Here is a 20,397-nt window from a genome sequence, read left to right as displayed (position 1 = left end):
GCTAGAAGCTATCTTTGGTGGCCTGGCTTGGATAAGGCTGTAGAGGATCAAGTTCATGGTTGCTATACTTGCCAGCAATCTAGGCCTGAAATGCCTCAGGCCCCAGTTCACAGGTGGGAGGAAACACATACCCCCTGGTCCAGGGTTCACATAGACTACGCTGGGCCTTTTCAAGGACAGCTTTTCATGGTAGTAGTGGATAGCCACTCAAAATGGCTGGAAGTAGTTCCAGTCCCTAATATGACTACTGCTAGGACCATCCAAGTGCTGAGAAAACTCTTTGCAACACATGGGTTGCCTGATGTTTTGGTTTCTGATAATGGGGCTCAATTCACTGCTGCTGAGTTTCAGGCTTTTCTCATCAGACATGCTATGTCTGCACCATTTCATCCTTCTTCGAATGGACAAGCCGAATGCATGGTGAGGACAACAAAGGAGGCACTCAAGCGCATTATCACAGGTGACTGGCATCATAGATTGGCAGACTTTTTGCTCTGTCAGCATTCTACACCCTGCATAGCTACAGGTAAATGTCCTGCTAAGCTTCGTTGGGGAAGGCGTTTAATTACTAAACTGGGCAGGTTGCATCCAGACAGAGTGGCATCTGAAACCTCTAGACCAAAACCCCCGAGGGGGCTGCAAATGGGCGATTGGGTTTGGGCCAGGAACAATGGGCCTGGAAATTTGTGGGTTCCTGGTCAGGTGACCAAGGCATCCAGACCGCTATCTTATGAAGTGGGGTTGGAGGGGACTGGTCAGAAGACACATTGACCAACTTAGAAAGAGGTTTCCAGAACGATCACTAAGTGAGAACTATGGCATAAGTCCCTCCCAAAATCCTCAAGCTGACACCCAAGCCAGCCCACACCAGAACCACCAGGGTTTCTTCTCAGCTGAAGTTGATTCCGAGGAAGAACCAGGAAGTTTGGAAGTGCAACATGGGATCCCTGACCAAGCGAATCAGCCGAATCTCAGCAACCACTGTGCCTACTCTGCAGAACAGACTGACTCTTGGGTGGGCCAACCTGGTGAGGCCAGCCAGAGCGTTTCAATTCTCCTGGACAATGGAGCACAAAGGGACATGGGTCTACCCAGCCCACTGGGTAAGCTGGTAGACCACAAAGTGAGTGGAACTCCAAGGTGTTCCTCCAGGCCACACAAACCTCCGGCATATCTTACAGACTATATTGTAAAATAAAGTGATGTATAGTGTTGTGACAATTGTACCACTACCTACAGAAATTTGGGGAATTTTGTAACTGCTGGCAAGTATGTTCATTGAGACGTTGTTTCATCTCTTTGTAGTCCTTACTGCATTGACAAGCCATTTAGCCGTTGTTAAATCTTATTGTAGTCCATACTACAAGGGCACATCTGTAAAGTCGCGTAATGTCATTCTAACTATCTTGAATTAACAAGCATTATTTTTTATTTTTTGTTATTATATATTTTGGTTGTTGGGAGTAATTCATAAGTCTTGGCTGTTATCAAGTTTATTAAGGGGATTATAGCCTGATCTTAGGAGGGAGGGGTGTTATGTACTGGGCTTTTGGGTACCACACCACGTGTGTTGCTGGAGAACTAACGGTTCTCCAGCAACCCAGACAGGCCATCTCCGGGCCTGCAATTGGTCAGCCTCAGGCGGCAAGCGCAGGTTCAATCTTATTGGTTGCTACCATAGGGCTTGGCTATATATTGGGCTGGGAGTGGCCCAAGCTTAAGTACAGTTCCAGCTTGAATAAAAGAATGAGTTTCTCTGTACTTAGCCGTGTGTCTTCATTCCTGCTCACCAGAGCCCAGAACATAACAGTTGCCATATGATGGACCATTTCATCCAATTAAAGGTCATGATGACAGTTTTAGTAGTATATAAATAAGGTAGGGTTTTCAAGTAGTCTCTGAAACTCATTGCCACAGGACTTTGAAATGGTCACCACTCAAGAGCTGCATGGTTGATTAACTGCCCACATAAAATCTACTTGCTTAGTATTTGCTGGTTATGACAAAAAGCTAAATAGAGCCTGAAAATTGCCATCCTACTATGAATGTACTTGGTTAGTCATCAGAAGAAAGAATAAAATTTGAAATGAGCCACTGAACCTCAAAAACTCAGCAGATACATTTTTTTATTTGTTTCTGGGTTTGTGTGGCATGCTTTTTATTATGCAAATAAAATTCTCAGTTGTGTTTGAATGGTTTTTTAAGAATGGAACAGAATGAGCTGCTTAGAAGAAGGAGAGAGTCAGAAAGATAATTTCCTCAGCAAGTCATCATTGCTAATGAAGTTTTACAAAAACAGATACAACCAAGGAAAAATAAAATTTCACAGGTGATAAATTTTTCCAATTTCCAAGGCAGAATTCGATAGGATTGTTAAATTAAGAGTGAAGGTGTCTGTTAGGAAGCAACGAACAATGATGGGTAATTTTATAGAGTGGAAAATTGAATCAAATTGCAACATTAAAACACAGCTCCTTGGAGGATCTGCCCCAAATGCAGGCCTACTTCAGTATATCAGTTGGAGACTTGGGGGAAGGGATATACTGTATGAATGGAAGGATTGTGCAGTTGTAAACAGCATGGAGATATGGCTTCACAATGTCTTTAGAATCTCCAGGTTGAAGAGAGGGGTGGATAGGATAGGAAAAAAGTGGGATGAGGAGAGGGATGAGAAATCTTCAATCAGATCACGGGAGGGATCTAATTTGCCATAACTACCAGAGCTTTTTAAAACTTAAATCTCAGCTGGCATATACGCAAGAGCAATGGTATTAGTGCTTCTGAGCATCTTTAGAGTATTTTATTTTTAAAGTTATGCTCTTGTCCCAGTAAATGAAGTAATTTGATTGTGAAATAAATACTGATGTGAAATGTTACTATCCACAGCTTTATCCTCCATATCCGTATAGCTGATGTGAAAGTCCATGCATCAGATGGTTGGGTGCTTTACACAATGCTATTCTTTAAGAGATGTCAGGATTGTAAGTACTTATCAATTCTAGGGTACAGTTGTTAGGAAGATAGGCTCATAGGCACTGAATTATTAAATATTTGTTTGATCCATCAGTTAAATTGCTGACCTCGGAAAGTATAGATACTGTGAAAAAAACAACAGAACTGTCTACATTTTTATTTATCAAATCTCACTGAATTCAAACTGAGGACCCTAACTAAGGAAATAAATAAATAACTGTAGATTAGTCATTTTTCTCTTATAATAATGAACGAAGAATAAGGTAAGAATAGAAAATCATGTTCACAATAATTATTCTATTTCCAAAGGTGGTTTGTGACTTAGAGATTCAAATACAGGATGGAACTAACCAATTTCTTTTCCAGAATCTTTCTTCTGAAATTTGCATCAGATGGTAAAGTAATAACTTGGAAAAAAATATTTATTCTATGTTGCAACCATTAAAAAATAAAACGCTAGCAAAGATACTGTAAAGTGTGTGGTCCTTGAGGAAAGACCTTCTTTTGACAGAGTGTGATATTTAAATATTAATATTTATGTAAACATTGGAAAATCCTAACCTTGTCCATGAGGTGTAGAACTCCCAAAGAACAAAAGTCCATTATCCTTATCTATTAATTATCTTTTGCACTGGAATCAGAGAAAAAAAAATCTCTCTAAAAGATTTTGTAATGTTCATTCTGTTTTGTCTTCTTCAGATGGTGATAGCACTTAGAATCTGTCTCTCCTTTTCTTCTACATCTGTCTTTCCTTTCCTTCTTCTTCTTTTCTTCTTCAATGTCCCCCCAGAGGACATTGAAAAAAAGCTAGATGAAGAATCTATGTGTTCTACATGAATCAGTATACAGAAAAGCATGGTTCTTCTCCATCTCCCTATTCTCCCTACTCTGGTATTCAGTTCAGAGATGCAGTACTCTCGTGACCTTTGTTGTAGTGACACTGCATCACGTCTGAAGGATTGGGACTGACAGAAAGGAATGCTGCCAAGGCCTAAAAGCTAGTCCCTGGGTCTCAGAAATGAGCTTGCCTGATTCTTTATCCTTATCAAATTGCTATTCTTGCCCAGATTATTTGTCTGAGAGACCATGGATTTTTATAATGTGTGGCTTAGGTTTTTCATATGTGCAGTGATTTGTATACCAGATACTTTAGACTTTGCAGAGTTAGCTACAAGGAATCTGGATCCATTATAGTCCTAGCAAATTGTTTTTTCCCCTTGTATGGTTGCTCTCTTTCTTATTTTCTCTTATTTCAATAAATATCTTTACAAAGAAGAAGTTATAATCCCCAAGGAGCTTCAAAATAGATTTTCCACTCTGATCCTGGAATCCTCATTTGGAAGATGTCTAGACCCTTTTGTGTGGCTGTGTTACACACACAAGAAAAGATATGAGCATGTATGGAAAGTAAGTTCTTTCTATATACAGAATGAAACTGATATGCAGATTACCCTGCATCAAGATACAAAGAAATCCTAATCAGATTGGTGGAACAAATTTGCCATTCTCCATGTGCACTGGGCAGAATGATGATTTAGTGTGGATTATTGTCTCAGTTTTGCCCCCTCATATTATCAGAAAAGTGAATGAATATTCCTATGAATTTGATTGTGCTGATTAGCATGAATAAACCTATCATTATGATTTCATCTTATAGCCTAATGAGTAATCAGGAAATTTAAGAAGTAATTTTAATGACAGGGAATATTTTCCTTAATAAATTAGAAATATCTCTCTCTCTTGTGTTTAAAATGTATCAGCAGGAATAGAGGAATGATTTATGACAAGTTTTGAGACATAAGAGTCAAAAAGCTCTGTTTGCAGGCCCAAATAGTTGCTCTCTTTGTTTAATTGATGTATGATCAATAATTTTGTTGCCTAATTTAGCAATCTATTATTTCAAATAAGTTCTGCTCACATAATGTAAAAAACAAAGATAATAATTTTCTTTTAAGAAAATTAACTTCTGTATTATTCGTCATAGTTTTTATTGCCTTGGCTTTAGCACTCCCTTTGTTTAATAGAGACATTACTCATTCATACAGATATATCTATGCCTCTATGCGCTGTTTACCCCAAGAGTTCCATTTATTTTTTTACTCCATAAGATATTGATACAACCAAACTTCACGGAATTCAGTATCCCATGAATCTCAGCTTTCAAAATCCCTAATCTGAAATCTTTGTTACAATCAATTTTCAAGTGATATTCAATTTGTGTGAGGACAAAGTACACATTTCCTCTCTGGAACAACACAAACAGTCTTTCCAGAGGCCTTCCAAAGAACAGCTAAGCCTTAGTATTAATATTTTGGCACTGGGGCAATATGAACCCCATTCTGAAAATCACATGACATCAACACTGGGAATTTAAGAACATGAGTTATCCTTGTAACAATACTTTTTTTTTTTATCCTTGAACAGGGAAATGCTCTTTCAGCCCAAAAAGTGCAGCCTCAGAATCAGTAACATATGGCTTTCTCATGCTTCATGGGGTAGTTTCTCCTCCCATTGGCATAGATTCTTACCAACCTTTTGGGCTCCAGTCTTAGCAATACATTGGCATAATTAGGAGAAAATACCAAATGGATAAGCACTGGTAAATTTCTGTGGAGATTCTCAGTCCACAGACTGAGAAAGTCCACATTCTGGATAGAGAGGACCATTGGTTTGAAGGAGGGGTAAAAGAGGCCATTTACATTAATACTGAGCAGCCCTCACTCAAAAGAGGGGGAAGGATAAGACATCACCTATCTCCTGTCTACAACACAGTCTTTTCTGCAGTTTCAAGAAAATTCAACCCCCATTTGCACTCTGATACATGTGATCCTGAGGGGGCAGATAAGTGGTTTCAAGAGCTCTCAGAGAGAGTGCTAACGATCAGATGACCGCAAAGAAATATGATCCTTCCAACCCCCTTCCACTCATTCTGTCAGAACTAATCCTTCCATTGCTGGCACCATCCTGTCAGAACTGATGAAGCTACTTGGATAAGAAGCAAAACATTTTCTCAAGGAAAAAAAGTACTATTGCCTTTTGAAAAAGCATCTTTGAGACATACTGGTATGGAAATAATACATGTTGGGCTTTGAAAGACAATAGAGATTGCTGCCATGATGGGAAAGCATTGGAGGTTTTTCAGTGCAATTATTTATATTTGTAAGTCCTCACATTTCTGAACTGAAAAGTGTTTCCTCAAATCACCTATGATATGTTTTTGCAAAGCAATGGATATCCATCGCTATATGTGCAGTAATACATGAACTGCAGGAGAGGGAACATTTTAACAATTTACTTTTTGTTTTAATAAACAGAGGGACGGGATGCTAGTTTGGGAATGATTCAAGTAGAACTTGAGATTGGGATGAGATACTTAGTTATTAGCTGAAATTCTCTGTGCTCGGCTATTTGCCAATAAGACAAGCACTAACTGGTTGCTCTTTAGACTTGCCAACATATGGCAGGCAGGCTTTTCTACAAATTCGTGTTCCTAGCTCTTGATACTTGATCTGCAAATGGTCAAAACATTTTTAACCAATTTCAGATGTATTTTACAAATGGGAGACTGAAATCTTGTTTCATACAATCCTCTTGATTATACTTCTGCTTTCATTATGAAAGTAACATGAAACTGAAATACTTTCAGGAAACTAGAATGGACCAAAACTAAACATGGTGACAAGTGTTCATTTTCAGCATATAGCTTAGGTGTATTATTGGCCCAGAATTTGTAGAAAAGCCTGCCAGATGTAAAAAGAAGACAGGAGAAAGTAATCCAGTGATATATGTCATTCTTTCTTTTCAAATAATCTAATTGTTTTTTCAGCCAATTGAGGTCATTCGGACATATTTCTAATCTGACTTTTTTACTGACTTTCAGTTGCAAATTGGTATAAGCATGAAGTTTTGTATAAATTATTTTGAGTAAAATATTTCATTGACAAAAGAGTTCTTTAAAATATAAATAAACTTAAGTAAACTATTCAAGTAGTCTTCTCCAAAGTAAAAAGTAAAGGTAAAGGTTCCCCCGCACATGCGTGCTAGTCATTTCTGACTCTAGGGGCCGGTGCTCATCTCCGTTTCAAAGCCGAAGAGCCAGCGCTTGTCCGAGGATGTCTCTGTGGTCACGTGGCCGGCATGACTAGACGCCAAAGGCGCACGGAACGCTGTTACCTTCCCACCGGAGTGGTCCCTATTTTTCTACTTGCATTTTACGTGCTTTCGAACTGCTAGGTTGGCAGAAGCTGGGACAAGTAACAGGCGCCTACTCTGTTATGCGGCACTCGGGATTCGACCCGCCAAACTGCCGACCATCTGATCGACAAGCTCAGCGTCCTAACCCACTGAGCCAAATGGGTTAAAAGTAAAACTTCCAGTATTCCTAACTTGAATGACTCACCTGGAAGAACTTCATAAATGCACTCTTTGTTCTGCACCATGGGCTCCTCTTTGTCCAGGTCCAAAGTGAAATCCTGACTAAATGTTACACTTTGGGTATCAAAACTCTCTATGTCATCATAAGCCTCTTCTTTATCAGTATTACTGTAGTCCTTTTCCTTCTCTTTTTCTTCTTCCTCCTCCTCCTCCTCCTCCTCTTCCTCACAGGGGATAATGAAGGAGTTCATATCTGAAAGAAAAACATCTTTGTGTGCTGCCTTTTCCATTTCAGTTTCATCAGGTGGCCAAATCGATGCACAATCATAAAGAAAAACAAAGGGATACAACTTTCATCCCCCCATAACAATCAGAACAAATGTTCTGAAAGGAAGTAACTTAATTCTAACAGGCTAGTAGACCGCATTCTGCTGAGATCCTTATTTCTATTATTACAAATTCATGAAGACACATAAAACTTTAAAAACTTAGTAAAATAACCTCTGCTATGCATACAGTACAAATGCCACAGAAACAGTGGTGTGCTCCAGATGGCTTGTTCTGGTTTATGAAATTGTTACATTTTCTGAATTTTGCAACTCAGTTGAAAGCAGAGCTCAGCCATGATGCCCAGTGCACTGATTAGCTGTTTGGCAGTTTGTGATGTAGCATGGTGGCAGCAGTGGAGTCAGCAGAGTTCTTGTTATAAATTTATTAACATAGTATGAAATTTTAACATGCCATCTCCTATTGTATTTATACATCTGTGGGTCAAAACTAGAACTAACCATGAAATTCAGTGCAAGGGATTCCCATAACAGATAGGAGATCTTAAATATTAATGCAGATACATCTTGAATCTGTAATTCTCGCAGGCAGGGTATTATTCTCACTGTTAAGCAGGATATTATTCAAAGTATCTATAAACATAACTAACAGCCTATACATGAAATTTGGTCTCACCATCAATGAATTTTTAGAGTGAAAAATGTAGCGTAGTAACAAAAACAACAAAGCAATAATAAATTTTATTTTCTATCATAGTACCTTAAATAGCATTCACAATATGGGCTTTGCATTTTGACCAGCAGAGGACGCTTTGAGAGCATGCATTGTTTATAACTCAAAAAATGTCTTCACAAAAGTGGATATGTGATTTTAGGTTTTGATTAATCCATCCTGCACACTAAGTTTCATTATTTTCAGGTTGGTTTATATACCTAAAAGGTATCTAGAAAATTGGGAGGAATAAACCCTGTAGACAGTACAAAATAAAATAAAACAAAAACAAGACAGGAGAAGTTGGCATGTTGTGGATTTCGGGTAGATTTGTCTCAACTCAGATGACAAGATCATAGATCTGGGATATTTAATCAGTCTAAAAAACCAACTAAATACATTTCTATGAATATTGAAGTAAGGCTCATATACATTTCCTTTAAACAAGAAAAATGTGGGAAAATATCTTTTATCATTATCTCCACCTTGAGCATTAAAACTATGATCAAAATTTGCTAAGAAAATGCTAGCTTGTATGTCATGATTTGAATATGAGGGTGTATTTTTTAGAAGCTCATTGCTTTTCTACCATAGCTAATCTTGCCTGTACCTTTTCTTCTTAGTGATGCATTCTTCAAATCTCTCTATTTCTTTAGCAAAACCTTAGCCCCAAACTCAATTTGTTTGGTGCTTTCACATATCACCTGGTTTTCTTTCATTTTAAGTATGTTTATTGAGCAGGTACTATCATATCTAGGCCACGTAACAACCTGCTGCAAGTTCAATAATTACCAAATATTGCCATTTAATTGGTGAAGTAAGGGAAGGTTCAAATTATCCTCATGTGTACTGCAAGAATAAAGAGGCCAGAAGACTAGATGTGCATCAATGTATTCTTCCATGTAATGAGAAACTCTGATTGAGCCATACTAAGAAGAGCTCCAGAGTAACCTGTATAACTCACAATAGTGCGTGTATGTTGGGAGGAACATAGTGTGTGTATGTGGGGATAAAATACTGGATTTTATCCAAGAACAGCTGATTGAAATCTGTTTATCATTAAACTTCTTATATAACTTTGGGCCAATCAGGATTTCTCTTCCTAGGTGATGTATTTTTGTAAGGATAAATGGGATTACCTTTAATGTTAGTCTTTAATTGACAAAAACCTTAAAATTAATAAGGAAATTCTTTGAACAAAGTTATCCAATTTGGAGTTTTTGATTAAAGGTAAAGGTAAAGGTAAAGGTTCCCCCGCACATGCATGCTAGTCGTTTCCGACTCTAGGGGCCGGTGCTCATCTCCGTTTCATAGCCGAAGAGCCAGCGCTTGTCCGAGGACGTCTCCGTGGTCATGTGGCCGGCATGACTAGATGCCAAAGGCGCACGGAACGCTGTTACCTTCCCACCGTAGCGGTCCCTATTTTTCTACTTGCATTTTTACGTGCTTTCGAACTGCTAGGTGGGCAGAAGCTGGGACGAGTAACAGGTGCTCACTCTGCTACGCGGCACTCGGGATTCGACCCGCCAAACTGCCGACCTTCTGATCGACAAGTTCAGCGTCCTAACCCACTGAGCCACCACGTCACTTTGCCTTAAATTTTCTGTGACTTTCAGACATCACTGTTTTATGATTTTTTTCTGAATGAGTACATCTATTGAAAAATAGATGCATAAGCCAAGATTCTTAGAAGTGTATCATCCGATCTTCCGTGATTCGGTTCACTAGGAGATACCCTTCAACTTGCCCCAGGTGTGACTTCCAGTGTCCCGGGTAGCGGACATCGAACTCGCGGATGTGTCCGATTTGGGTCATTCTGTTCAGGTCCGGCTACTGCTTTTTGATGGGAAGGAATCAATTGGGAGAATTTTTTCTTTCCTTCCTTTCCCACGGATCGCAAGCGCTTCAGCTCTAGTGACTCAGCTAGTGCTTCAGCTCCTAAAAGCAGTATCCCACCCTCGTCGCCACTGTTACGTTGGGTGCCAGGAACAATCAGGAACAGATGACAGGACAGTGGGTCAGTAACTCAGCTTTATTGTGGTTTAAACAGACTGGGAACTCTCCACAGCTCAACGCCCTTTAAATACTGTTGCTGGCAGGCAGGCAGCCAATCCACTGCCCAGAAAGGTCCCGTCAGAACGGCCTGACCAATGAAGGTGGGGTTTGACGCCACCTGTTGTTGCCGGGTGTTACACAGCTGATGCTGGCTGAGCTGTCACTATAACAAATAACATTATGTATATAACAATGCTCATCTCCATTTCTTAGCTGAGAGACCCAGCATTGTCCGCAAAAATTTCAAAAATTTCATGTGACCTCCATGACTATATGTTGAGGCACATGGAGGAGCAAAAAATATGTTACCACGTAAAGGCAGGAGAAAGAAACACAGGTTTAAATCCAGGGCTGGCATAAATATAATATGGCTTGATCCTAGATTCTACAGTAGCTGATCTTCATTGTCACAAGGGCGTCTTTTGCATCTATCAACTTATCAGTTTGAGTCTAATCCTTGAATCTTTCATTGTAAAGCCCATAAATGCATGCTTGCTTTCCTAGAGAGATATTTATTACCATTCTTAGGGTAAAGTTCTGACAGAGAGTATCTAGCTTCACCAGATCTCTGATAGAGTTAACTTCAAGATTGTATATGAAGGGTAGGATCTTTGTCCTACCTGGTTCATTGAGGTTTATGTTTCACTGAAACCTGAAGAAGCCTCCCTAATACTTTTTTATACAATGGCACAACTAATTTGTGCTTCTATCATTATACCAAAACATGAAGGCATATTAATCACAACATAGCTTCTGATTTGCTGGCTGGATCCAGGACATCCCAGGTGGAGCCCTTTGTTTCTAATTTTTACTCATTCCCTGCTTTCTATAAAATTGAAGATACTTTTTGAAGGAGGAAGGGAGAGAGGGAAGAAAGGAAATTTACCTAATGACATTTTAGCAAAAGGGCCAGATATTTTCCAAATATCCTACTTGGAACAACATGTTAAAGCTTAAGATCCTATTAATATAGGTAATATATAATTAAAATGATGTGCTGATTATATTTGGAATTGTCTATGTGTCACTGATCTCTTGTATAGAAGATTGGGCTTAAGGTATATAAGTAAAGATAGCAACTGGGACCAGACACATCCCGTGGAGCTCCTGAGGGTGGCTGTTGGAGGGTTTGCCTGCTTGCTTGCGGCTCATTGCTGTCTGCTTCAGGCTTTCTTTCTCTCCCAGAGGAGTGATTGACTGGCTATGGATTTCTGCCATTAAGACGTTAAGCCCTGGTGAGAGGCTGAAGGATTGTCCAATGCACGAGTGAGGACAGAAGACTCTGCCACACCAAGTGATTTTAAACAAAATATACAAAGAAAGATGAAAGAAACCCTGCTGCCTCCAGCCTTGATGCCTCTCCTCCATTTCAGGAGCAAGGCAAAGTAAGAAGTTTCTTGAGTGAAAGCAACTGGGACTCATGGCTTCCAGACTTTATTTTTCTTTCTTTCTAAACATATGAAGAACTAAAGAACTTCAAATTTATTTTTTCTATTCCTTTATTTACATTACAGTAGTTGCAAATTTAAGATTGCAAATTTTTGTGGACTGTAAACTTTGTCTGAGGGAATTCAAGGTATTGAAAATATAGATAACAATATTCTGTTTGCCTTGGATCTAAAACTTTTGTTTGCCTTGGATTTATTGGGAGCATTTATATGGACAATACCAAAATCAAGGGTAAAGAGGCTAGCACCAAAGTGTCCTGCAAGGTTTGTGCCATCATTGTATTCCTGCTTATTTTGAACTCAAATTATACCTGCATCAAGTGTAAACTGATTAGATTGCTGGAAGAGAAGGTGGAGAATCTAGAGGCAAACCTTATTGCCTTTTTTGATGAAGTAATTAAAGCAGTGGAAGTGCTATGGATATAGTACTTTTGGATTTCAGTGAAAGTGGGATATCTCAAGGTTTTGTCTTGGGCTCAGTGCTGTTCCACATCTTCATTAATGATCTAGATAAGACAATAAACGCAATAGAGTGATAGCATCAAGATAACAGAAGTTATAGCACTGCACTATACTGCACTACTGAGGCCACAATTGGCATACAGTGTCCGGATCAAGTCACCACAATAAAACAAAGATGCTGAGGCCTTAAAAAGTGCAGATAAAAGCAACAAAGATGACAGAGGTCTGAAGGCTAAATATTATGAACGGTTAAGGGAACTAGGTATGTCTCGTCTAACAAAGAGAGATTAGGGTTAGGGTTAGGGGCTGATACTGAGAAGAGGGAATTGACTTATACTCCAAAGCACCTGAGGGCAGAACAAAAAACAATGGGTGGAAGCTCATTAAACAGAGATTCAACCTGGAACTAAGGAGAAATTTTCTGAAAGGTGTGAAACATTAATCAATAGAATAGCTTGCTTCCCAGAGTTGTGGGTGCTCCATTGCTGAAGGTTTTCAAGAAAAGATTGGACAGCTATTTGTCCAGGATGGTATAGGCCTCCTGCCTTGGACAAGAGGTTGGACTAAAAGACCTCCAAGGTTTTTTCTAGTCCTATGATTCTATGATTCTAAGGTATACAGTACCTCATATGTTAACTGAAGTCTGTGGAACTGAGGAACTGCTCTCAAGAGGTCTATTCAAGATAGAAATAATCTGTTGATAAATAGGTTGAAAGCCATGGAAGGGAAAGTGATGACGAACAACATCTTCATCAATGATTTGGATGTGGGGATAGATGGGGAACTCATCAAATTTGCAGACGACACCAAGTTGGCAGGAATAGCCAACACTCCAGAAGACAGGCTTAAGATACAGAAGGATCTTGACAGACTTGAAAATTGGGCGCTATCTAACAAAATGAAATTCAATAGTGGAAAAAAGTAAGGTTCTACATTTAGGCAAGAAAAACCAAATGCACAGGTATAGTATAGGTGGTACCTTGGTCAATAGTGGTAACTGTGAGAGGGATTGCGGAGTCTTAATGGACAATTACTTAAATATGAGCCAGCAGTGTGCTGCAGATGCCAAAAAAGCCAACACACTGCTAGGCTGCATTAACAGAGGGATAGAATCAAGATCATGTGAAGTGTTAATACCACTTTACAATGCCTTCGTAAGGCCACATTTGGAATACTGCATCCAGTTTTGGTCACCACAATGTAAAAAAGATGTCGAGACTCTAGAAAGGGTACAGAGAAGAGCAACAAATATGATTAGGGGACTGGAGGCTAAAACATATAAGGAACAGTTACTGGAATTGGGTATGTCTAGTTTAATGAAGAGAAGAACGAGGGGTGACATGACAACAGTGTTCCAATATCTCAAGGGCTGCTACATAGAGGAGGGAATCAAGCTATTCTCCAAAGAACCTGAAGGCAGGACAAGAAGCAATGGACAGAAACTAACCAAAGAGAGAAGCAACCTAAAACTGAGGAGAAATTTCCTGACAGTTAGAACAATTAATTAGTGGAACAACCTGCCTGTGAATGGTCCAAACCTGGAAGTTTTTAAGAAGAGACTGAACAGCCATTTGTCTGAAATGGTATAGGATCTCCTGCCTGAGCAGGGGGTTGGACTAGATGACCTCCAAGGTCCCTTCCCACATCATCATCATCATCATCATCATCATCATCATCATCATCATCATATATGTGGCAGAAAAATAAAATCCTGTTGATGTGATCAGTGTCCATATATGCAGCATTTTTGAAGGAAGAATAAGGGCATGAATTTTGGAAAAGGATGAAAAAGATAGGTACGAAGAGTTATAATACTAGCAGCACTTATGTGGAAAATCTTGATAATAACAATCAGGTAAATAAATAGATCTTGAAATCCTATGGGATGCCGAAAATAAATACAAATGGTCTTGTGATCATTGGGTATAAGAGTGGTAAGCATAACTTGACTAGAGAAGATTTTTTTAATATCTCCTTCAAAAATCTTTGAGTGAGTTGGGTGATTAACAAATATGAAATATAAACAAACAAATAAGTAAAATAAAGCAGAATATTGCAAAGTTGTTACCAGTCTGGACCCTACCAATATCACCCCAGGACTAATATAAAAGCGAATATTTTCAGAGAAGGCAGACATAGGAGAGTGATTGTCAAGGTCCAGAAGAAAAAGATAGGTATGTTCATACATGTGACACTGAGCATAAACATTTGTTTTTTCCTCTCGGGTTCACTTGAACATTTAGGAAAATATTTCTTCTCCTTCCACTTTGTGTAAACTGAAGAGAATTACCATAAATTGATGGATTAGTTAAGGCTATTGATGTCCATAGTTGATTGATAAATATGTAATTGATTCATTGGTTAATTATTATAATTAAAGTATGGGTTTATCCTTCCTAAGGGACTCACCTTTCAGCAGAAATGTGATATGATCTACCCAGTCTATAGCTTCTGCAGGATTAGCAGCTGTGAACTGCAAAAGAAAAAAAAATCAGAACGCCAAACATATACAGATAAATCTCGACTTACAACCACAATTGAGCCAAAAATTTCTGTTGCTAAGCAAGACATTTGTTAGATGAATTTTTCCCTATTTTATGACTTTTCTTGCTATTATTGTTAAGCGAATCACTGCAGTTAAGTTAGTAACACTGTTGTTAACTGAATCTGGCTTTTCCATTGACTTTGTTTGTTAAAAAGTCACAAAAGGTGATCACATGATTCAGAAACACTGCAACTCAGTGGTGGGATTCAGCTGGTTCGCACCAGATCGGCAGCACCGGTAGCCAATTTATGGTTGCCCAGGCCCAGAATGGACTTCTGGAAGTGGCATCCACACAGAGAACTGGTTGTTCACATATTTGAATCCCACCAGTGCTGCAACTGTCATAAATATGAGACAGTTGTCAAGCCTCTGAAGTTTGTAATGTGACTATGGGGATACTGCAATGGTTATAATTGTGAAAAACAGTAATAAGTCACTTTTTTCAGTGCCATCATAACTTCCAACAATCACTAGATGAATGGTTGTAAATCAAGGACTACCTGCATTGATTTACATGCTGGATACTTAAATATTTTATTTTATTTATTTTATTTTAATTCCATTTATATCCCACCCTTCTCCGAAGACTCAGGGCGGCTTACAAGCTTAGCAGTAGCCTTCATTCTATGTATATGCCTGCTTATTTAGGGCTTTCACACCCACCCCAAGCGGCATTATTACAAAGTCAGCTTAATTGCCCCCAACAATCTGGGTCCTCATTTTACCTACCTCGGAAGGATGGAAGGCTGAGTCAACCTTGAGCCTAGTGGGATGCGAACCTGCACTAATTGCAGGCAGCTGGTGTTACTTGGCACCACCATCAGTGCAGATCACATGCCATTGGTACTATATTCTACATGTAGTCTTCAACTTATGACCACAATTAAGCCTGAAATTTCTTTTGCTAAGCAAGACATTTGTTAAGTGAATTTTGCCCCATTTTAGACTTTTCTTGCCACAGTTGTTAAGTAAATCACTGTTAAGTTAGTAATATGGTTGTTAAATGAGTCTGGCTTCCCCATTGACTTTATTTGTCAAAAGGACACAAAAGGGATCACATGACCCAAGGACACTGCAACCATCATAAATCTGAGTCAATTCTAAATGTCTGAATTTTGATCATGTGACCGTGGGGGGGTGCTGCAGTGGTCGTAAGTGTGAAAAACAGTAATTAGTCACATATTTCAGTGTCGTTGTAACTTCAAACGGCTACTAAATGAACTGTTATAAGTCGAAGACTACCTTCATTCATTCATTCATTCATTCATTCATTCATTCATTCATTCATTCGTTCATATGCACATCATTATTAAGAATGAATTCAAAATTGCATGCAACAATGATATCCAATTATTCCCTTGGATCATTTGAAATGCAGTAGGGTTTTTTTAAGACAGTTTATCCTTTCAGTTGCTGAATCAGTGAACATTAAGAAAGCTAATGATTTAAATATGAATAGGTAAGTAAGCCTTATACAGTAATATTTTTGTCTGGACAAATATCAGAATGTCCTTCATTTCCACAACTATTCATCTCTTCTCATTCTGTGTAAAATAGTCCCCCCCTGCTTTTTTTTAAAAAATGTTATTTTTACATTTGTTCACTTATTTTAATAATCTAAATAGACTCATTGAGGAATGAGGAAGTGAACTTTTCTGCATGTCTGAGTTTACTTTGGAATCCCAGAAAGCACATATCATCTCATGCAATTCACATTACTCACATAGACCATGTGAGTATTTTTAAATAATCATAAAAGGGCACACCACTTTTCTCAGAAGAGGATGTACACATATATATTGAAAGGAAACCAAACAATAGACAATGTGTGATGACTGGAGATACATCAGATTAAAATGCAAACTCTGCCACAGGAATACACTGGTGTTGGAATAGATTTGGGGACCAAAAATAACATGCATGGAGAAAGTTATGCATTAATAGATTTATGTTAACAAATAGATGAAGATTCAGATATTGATTCACAATGCCATATCTCTTTGGGTGATACTCTAGGTCAGGGTGTATTTTGAAAGGGGAATTATTTCACTGTACTAATAAGGCAGAGGATATTTTGCTTCACTATCACCCTGGTGTAAAAAGCTTGCTCAATATAAGGAAGGATGCAGAGATAAACACTGAATGAAGAGTCAGAAGAATAGCTAGCTAACAGGCTAATCAGGGAGAAAAGTATGGGAATAGGAAGCAGCAATCTATTGGACCCAAAAAACAGGGTCTGGTTCACTTAAGTTATTTTGAACAGCCTTGAATCTCAATTAATTTTACTGGGTGGGATTTTCACATGTTGATTGTGTTAAGTTCTCGGGGTTAGGCATTGATGAGGCAGAGTGGTGAAACAGCAACTAGTTTATTGAGTAACAACAGAAGCAGCCCTAAAATGTATATATATATATAAATTCCCATGCCAAAACACAGTTAACAGTCCTGGAGACAAGCAGTCTGGGTTTCAAACAATACAGCCATTAAGCAATCATTTAACTGATTACAGCAATTAAGGCCAATACATTACACCCCTTCCCCCTAGATGGTTCATAATCTCAAATGCTTGACATAGTCCTGTAAATACTTAGGTGGCTTTCATGCCCATTCTGAATGTCTTGGGGTCGCTGGAGGCTCTCGGTCTACCTGCTCACCTGCCTGGCTGGGTAGACCAGAACTTTGAGACCCAATGTCTTTGGGGTGACTTGAGTCCCTTTGACTGGCCTGTTCCGGTAGGCCCAAGCCAAAATCCATTTGAGGAACAGAGTCCCCCAGGCTGGAACTCTGAGCCATTTGTCGGTACTGCTCAGTGGGTGCAGTCTGTGTGTCTGGAGAAAATTCACCTATGGCCACACCCCCATCTCCTCAGCTGAGAGTTCTGTTGGAGCATGCAGGTTCTGCTGTCAGGCTACTGTCATGCCGCCCCTATGGTTGGCCCTCTTGAGAGTCTTGACCAGTGACTAGTTCGCTAGCCTCCAATGCAGTTGGTCGATGTGCCATTGAATTACTCGACCATCTTCCAGGACCACTTCATACGAAAGTGGCTCTGACACCTTAGCAACCACAGCTACCACCCACAATGCCCCTTGACTGTAATTTCAGGCCCAAACCCGGTCACCAACTTACAAACTTCGTGGTGGTTTTGGCTGTGCTGTGTCCAAAGCAACTTGGTCTGGGTGCAGCCAATCCAGCTTTGTAATTAAGTGCTGGTCCCATTTAAGTTCAGCTGGGCTTCTGCCTGTAGAAGTGCAGGGAGTTGTGCATTGGCAGAGTAAGAAATCTGCCCGCCTGGGGTGCCAGTCACCAGTGACGATCCTCTTTAAGGATTCTTTGGTCATTCAGACCATGCATTCCACTTGGCCATTCGAGGCCGGGTGAAAGAGGGCCAAAGTGGCATGCCTTATTAAATTAGCCATGAGAAAGGACTGAAATTCTGCTGTGGTAAATTGAGCCCCATTGTCAGAGACCAGCACGTCTGGCAACTGGTGCATTGCAAAGATCCTGTGCAGTTCCTGGATGGTCCTGGCAGTAGTCATAGTTGGGACTGGTGCGACCTCTAACTGTCTGGTGCGACCTCTAACTGTGACTGTCCATGACAATGAGAAACAGCTGTCCCTGAAATGGCTCTGCAAATTCAAAGTGAATTCTTGACCATGATGCATGTGTGGCTTTCCATTGGTGGACAGGAGCTCGCAGCATCTCAGGCCTGGATTGCTGGCAAGTGTAACAGCCGTGTACTTGGGCCTCAATATTTTTGTCTAGCCCAGGCCACTAAAGGTAGCTCCTCATGAGTGCCTTTATCCGGACTATTCCCGGATGTCTCTCGTGCAGAGACTCTAAAACCCTGGGTCTCAAAGAGCTCGGGACTATGACCTGACTCCCCCAAAGAATGCACCCCTTATGAGCTGAGATCTCATCTTTCCTCATGTAGAAACTCTGGAATTCTGGCCCTGGACATTTGTCCGGCTATCCCATGTGCACCCAATTCAACACATGGCTAAGCATCTTGTCAGTGGCTGTCTCAGCAGCCACGTCCCCAGCGTGAAGGGGAGACTCCGGCAAATCCTGGATAGCCAGGATGCGTACAGCCAGAGCAGGATCTGGCTCTACGTGTGGCAGGGGCAACCTGCTAAGGCCATCTGCATGGCTCATTTCCCTGCCCAGTTTGTGAATCAGCTTGTAGCTGTAGGCTGAAAGGAAGATAGACCACCTCAGCATTCATGGTGATAGAATCTGAGGTGTCTGTTTGTTTGTGGTGAACAACCCAAGAAGTGGCTTGTGGTCCATGAAGACCATGAAATAATGGCCATACAAGTAGTGATGAAACTTTTTTATGCCGGCCACTATGGCCAGAGCCTCCCTGTCTATTTGCATGTAATTGCATTCTGCTGATGACAGAGTCCTAGAGTAGTAAGCAATGGGAGTCTGTCTCCCGTCAGCCTTCAAGTGGCTCAACACGGCCCCAACTCCGTACAGAGATGCAACACAAGCGATGCAGATAGGCAGTTTCTCATTAAAGTGGGTAAGCACTGAGTTCGAAGACAGCAGTGATTTGACTGCTGAGAAGCTTTTCTCGTGGATGCTTGTCCACTGCCACTGTGCCTTTTTGTCCAAGAGCCGGTGTAACGGCTCTGCCATTGCAGCCTTGTGTGGAAGGAAGGCATGATAAAAGTTCAATAGCCCCAAAAAGGCCTGAAACTCCCCCTTAGACTTCAGACTGGGGGCCTGCTGAATTGCTTTGAGCTTGGAGTCCACTTGATGAATGCCTGCGGCATCAATGCGGAAACTGAGGAATTCGGTTGAATCTACCCCAATCTTGCATTTCTCCTTTTTAAGCTTCAGCCCTGCTTTGTGGAAATGCTGAAGGATGGCCTTAAGCTGTTCTGCCAAAATTTCAACTGACTCCCCTGCTATGAGGACATCCTCGAAATAGGGGCACACTCCTGGAATGCCCTTGAGCGTGTGCTCCATCACTCCCTGGAAAAGCCCTGGGGCACAGGTCTGCAACCCACGGCTCTGGAGCCACATGCGGCTCTTTCAATCATCTCCTACGGCTCCCAGTCCTCTGCCATGTGCAGTCCCCCCCAAAAAAAGTGGGACTAATAAAGTTCAACCAATCAATTCAAATATGCAGGGTAGGTGCATATCTTGCCTTCTCTCCACTCTTCAGTCAAACCCTGTTCTGCACATGCGCGCATGTACGTGCATGCGCACACAATTTTTGCGGCTCCCAGTTTTTCCTTTTGTGATGGAACCAGTTCCGAGTGCCTCTTTCAGGTTGCTGACCCCTGCCCTGGGGCTACACTAACCCCGAACTGTAGGCACTTAACCCTGAAATCCCCCCTGTGGGTGACAATGGTCTGAGCTTCTGCAGTGGCCTCATCCATGGGCAGTTGCTGGTAGGCTTGTGCCAAATCTAATTTGGTAAATATGCAGCCTCCCTGTGGTGATGCCAAAATATGGCTGACTACAGGCATCGGATATGCATGCTGTTGAAGGGCCCTGTTGATAGTGCATTTATAACCCGCACATATGCGTACC

General features: G+C 40.5%; 1 protein-coding gene across 1 annotated transcript in view; it reads right to left on the bottom strand.

The window, feature by feature from the left end:
* SKAP1 (src kinase associated phosphoprotein 1) overlaps positions 1 to 20,397 on the bottom strand; it is a 467,979-nt gene that overhangs the window by 95,360 nt on the left and 352,222 nt on the right. The window contains exons 7-8 of the mRNA XM_083378139.1: positions 14,721 to 14,784; positions 7,373 to 7,600 (exon numbers count right to left, since the gene is read on the bottom strand). Coding sequence (XP_083234265.1) covers positions 7,373 to 7,600; positions 14,721 to 14,784 — 292 coding nt within the window. The remainder of the gene's footprint in view (positions 1 to 7,372; positions 7,601 to 14,720; positions 14,785 to 20,397) is intronic.

This window comes from Vipera ursinii (genome assembly GCF_947247035.1).
Source record: "Vipera ursinii genome assembly, chromosome: Z".
Lineage (NCBI taxonomy): Eukaryota > Metazoa > Chordata > Lepidosauria > Squamata > Viperidae > Vipera > Vipera ursinii.
Note: the sequence above shows the minus strand (reverse complement) of the source record. Positions and strands in the feature narration are given on the sequence as shown.